The sequence below is a fragment of the Trifolium pratense genome, linkage group LG7 (genome assembly GCF_020283565.1).
Source record: "Trifolium pratense cultivar HEN17-A07 linkage group LG7, ARS_RC_1.1, whole genome shotgun sequence".
Taxonomy (NCBI): domain Eukaryota; kingdom Viridiplantae; phylum Streptophyta; class Magnoliopsida; order Fabales; family Fabaceae; genus Trifolium; species Trifolium pratense.
In genome coordinates this window covers 33,611,962-33,616,116 of record NC_060065.1, presented here as the reverse complement: position 1 = coordinate 33,616,116, position 4,155 = coordinate 33,611,962, and the positions used below count along the sequence as shown (strand labels likewise).

The 4,155-nt window shown below is 30.9% G+C and overlaps 1 protein-coding gene across 1 annotated transcript; it reads right to left on the bottom strand.

The window, feature by feature from the left end:
* Window positions 1-731: 731 nt before the first annotated feature.
* Window positions 732-3,778, bottom strand: LOC123894319 (probable WRKY transcription factor 31). Its single transcript, XM_045944285.1, has 6 exons — window positions 3,282-3,778; window positions 2,897-2,992; window positions 2,620-2,766; window positions 2,082-2,447; window positions 1,861-1,974; window positions 732-1,640 (listed from the first exon to the last, which is right to left on the bottom strand). Exons 1-6 carry the CDS (start codon window positions 3,597-3,599, stop codon window positions 990-992), a joined length of 1,692 nt encoding a protein of 563 aa, XP_045800241.1. The 5' UTR covers window positions 3,600-3,778; the 3' UTR covers window positions 732-989.
* Window positions 3,779-4,155: the final 377 nt, after the last annotated feature.

The following is a 4,155-nucleotide window of genomic DNA, read 5'->3' as shown; positions in this document are numbered from 1 at the left end:
TAATTATTTCTCTTTTTTATAATATTTTCTAATTATTTATTGTATTATTTCATTTACTTCTCTATATAAAGCAAATAGTGCATTTAAGAATATATTGACAAAACAATAATAAATGTATCATTAAGTTTTGAAAATAACATGTACAATTAGAACATTTTTTTCTACAAAAATAGACAAATAATAAGAAATAAATGGCTAGAAAATCAAAATAAAAATAAATAAAAAGAAGGCTAGAAAAATATTTAGGTTAACGAGATGTTCCTACATCTCATATAAAATTAGAGAATACTAATATCATAGATGTGTGAAGAAAAATATCATAGAAAATTTATATAGAGTTTTCTTTTTAAGAAAAAAAAAGGAAAATTATTTAGTTAGTGTATCAATTTTGACGAAACTTTAGACTAAAATTCAAATTAAAATTAGTGTAGCTTAGTCCACCTTTGGAATACTACTTCCTACCATACAATAACGTGTCCATATCAAATAGTAATGGCCGTATTTTTTGACCAATAAGAAAATTCGGATATTCTTAGCAAACATGTAATTGATTATTCAATTGGCTTTTTGTTCATCATTTTTCTTCTTTTTTTTCTTTCTATTTTTGTTGTTTAGTAGATGTGTTACTATCTACGTTGTTTTCAATATTTATCAGAAATGATATTACGCTCCAAGATAAGGAATGATAACGATGAAACAAATGAAGAAAAATAGACTTGACAAAAAAAAAATGAAGAAAAATAGATATTTTGAATAACATATCTAAGAATATTATTCAACATGAAAAATGATAAATGCAAAAAATTTAAGTGATTTTTTTCTTATGTATCTTCTACTATCCCCTCAATCCCAAAACATGGACTAAAAAGAATATGAACATATTTATGACGTCATTTTTCCCTTAACCATATACAAAAAAAAAAAACAAAAAAAGGAATAATAATTTATATTAATTGAAAAAACAAATAAACCTAAAAACAAAGTGGTATTTAGTTTCCTGAAAAGTTGCTAATAGAACTTCTGCTATTATTGTTGGTGTTGGCATTGTTATTGTTTGCATGACCACCACCAATAATAGAGGAGATAGCGGCGGCGAGAACAGCCGTGAAATTAGGATCCGAAGTGATCGCAGCTGTTGCGGCGCTGACCGAGTCGGCCAAAGAAGGCTGTTGTTGTTGCTGTTGTGTTGAAGCTTGTGTGGTTAAATGAGACGAACCAATTTCTTGAGACAATTGAAGACCAGAGAATTTAGATTGATTATAAAGTGATGCAGCTGCTTGTGCAAAATTCTGAGGCTGTTGTTGTCCTTGAAAAAAATTAGGTACTTGAAATGGTGCATGATGAGGTCTTTGAAATTGTAATGGATTTGGATTTGAGTTTTGTGTAAGATCTAATGTAACAGTTGGAAATGGTGCTGAAGCTGAAAGTGTTGCCATACTTGTTGAACAAGGAAGAATAGCTCTTGCTAATAAATTTGGTGTCATTATTCCATCTGCACTTGACATTGATCCTGATAGTAACATACTTGCTGCTGCTGATGTTGTTGATGCCATTGCCATTGCTGCTGGTGGTAATGGATGATTGTGTGTTCCTTCATATGTTGTTACTAAAATTGTTTTGTCCTCGGCACAACGTTGAACCTATTAACAAAATCATCGAGATTAATTAGTTTTACATTAACATGATCATGAATAATATAGACCAGATACATCAATTATACAATGAATCTTAAAAGTGAAATTTTGTTACGGAGGGTGTATAATATAAGAAAGTGTGATTAATATATTGATTGATGACATGAGATTATTCACAAAGTTTATACTTCATTGATTTAGTAATACTATAAGAAAGAAAACTCACTTGTTTGCGAACCGGACAACCAACAGCCATAGTGCATCTATAATATGCGCGAGGACATGGATTTCCTTTCGCCATTTTTTGTCCATATTTTCTCCATTGACATCCATCACTAATCTGCAATTATCATCCATCATAATTCAGTTAGAAAACTAATCAAGAAATCATTCACTTTCCTTAATTAATTATGATTTAATTAGTGTATATAGTTATTGAATGCTTACCATTGAAGCTTCCGATCTAGCACGAACGGAGACACGAGCTTTTCTCATTGTAGCTTCTGTATTAGCTTGATCATTAACATTGGAAGAGTTCAATATTTTCTGAGCCTTATTAGGACCCCAACCTTGTGTTTCTGATTCTGGACTATCATCTCTACCATTTTTACCATTGTTATTTCTTATATGATCTCTTGTTCCACCTTCAATTTGATTATTCATAGGTGTGTTTGATCTTGTTCTTTCATCAGATGAAGAATTTGATACTTGATCATCAACTTCTGTTGTTCCATTAGTTATCGCGAGAAATTGTCTCGGTACCATTCCTCCACCAACACCTTGATTTTTCTCCTCAGCTTTTGCATTAACAGCCTGAATTCAATTATTATTAATTAATAACCGCAAAACTAATAATCAATTTACAACTATCTAATATGAAATTTAATCTTTGTCCACTGAAACTACAGTCAAATTCTTATCACCGAACTGACACGTAACAGGCAAACTCTTATCACTGAACTGAAACGTAGTAATTGATAATTACCTCATTTTCAGTGTGGTGATTCTTTTGCATTAATGCGACAAGTTGCATCTGCAAAGCCGTGTAATTACCGGTAACATGGTTGAGCATTTCTTTCAGCTTTTTGTTTTCTGAATTCATTCTTTGAAGCTCCACTTGCAACTGTGCGAGCTGAATTCATTAAACAAGTTTATGTCAATTATAAATTTGATTTCAAGCTATATAAAATTACTAGTTACATATTTTTTTACAATTATTAAAAACGTTGAAATAAAATAACTACAAAAATTAAATTATGTACCTCAGTAGTCTTGGCACGTTTATTTTCAGCATCGGATGAAACTCCATCATCAACAACAGATTGATCACTCCCGGTGTTTGCAAGTTGCAAACCAGTCTATAATATTTCAAACAAAAATAATTAACAAATTATTATAAACAAAATTTGATTATTAAATTTAAAAAAAAAAAAAAACAAAAATTCAACAAGATGAAATTAACTATGAGATGTTAATAACAATGAAAGTAAACACTGAGATACACAGCTAAGGTGGATAATTCTGATAGATTCAAAAATTAATAAACACCGATTATGAATTTATCAGAATTATTCATGTGAGCGGTGCAATTATGTGTATTAAAGAATTCACTTGATAAATAATAATAATAATAATTAATAAACTTACATTAACGTGTTTTTCATCGGTTGATATAATCTCTTTTTTGACGATGTTGGATTTAACATGTTGATGCTGCTCATGAGAAGCTGAAGATGATGGTTTGTTTCTATCGGAGAAGAAATCGACTTCACTGGTTATTTTCCGGTCACCGCCGTCTTCGGTGTTACGGGTAAGGTTAACAGGGAATCCTAAAATAGGAAACATTCTATTATTATTATTATTATTATCGTTGGTGTTATGTCTAGAGAATGAATTCAAAGATGAAATTGGTATTGGTGAGGAAGATGAAGAAGTATCAAGAGCAAGTCCCCAACCTTTGTCCATATATAGAATGAACAAAGAAAAGAAAGAGAGGTTTTAGAGAGATAGAGAGAGATGTAGAAGGAGAGAGTTTAGAGAGAGGGAGAGAGAGAGGTAGATGGAAGTCTTTCACCAGTGAAATGGATTAGGGTATAAAAAGAGTTTGGAAAATGAAGGAACGTGGACCAGATGGAAATTGAAATTTGGATTTTGAGAAAATTCCACGATATTTATTATTATTTATTTTTATTAACATAAATTGTTGCGTAAGATGGTGCGTCAGGTTGGACAGTGTCCCCAAATCCTGATGCTAGCTAGCTTCCCACACAAATTTACCCATATAAGCACACGTCCACATATTCATCACAAATGGGAAATGTTAACAAGTTCTATCTCCGTTCTAAAATATAAATAAAAGTTGATCAACAAAAATGAATGTATGTGGTTCTAATTTTAAATCACATAAATCAAATTTCGTTGACCGTTTTTGCTTATATTTTGGAACGGAGGAACGACACCTGTAAACACATGTTAAGGAGCTCACAATAGAAATATTTTATTAGAAACTGACTATAATTGT

Excerpts from the sequence above, each read along its gene's own strand:
- LOC123894319 (XM_045944285.1), bottom strand. The coding sequence starts at position 3,599 with ATGGACAAAGGTTGGGGACTTGCTCTTGATACTTCTTCATCTTCCTCA. Across the intron at positions 2,767-2,896 it reads AACGTGCCAAGACTACTGAG|CTCGCACAGTTGCAAGTGGA; the intron begins GTACATAATTTA and ends TAATGAATTCAG. Across the intron at positions 2,448-2,619 it reads ATCACCACACTGAAAATGAG|GCTGTTAATGCAAAAGCTGA; the intron begins GTAATTATCAAT and ends AATTGAATTCAG.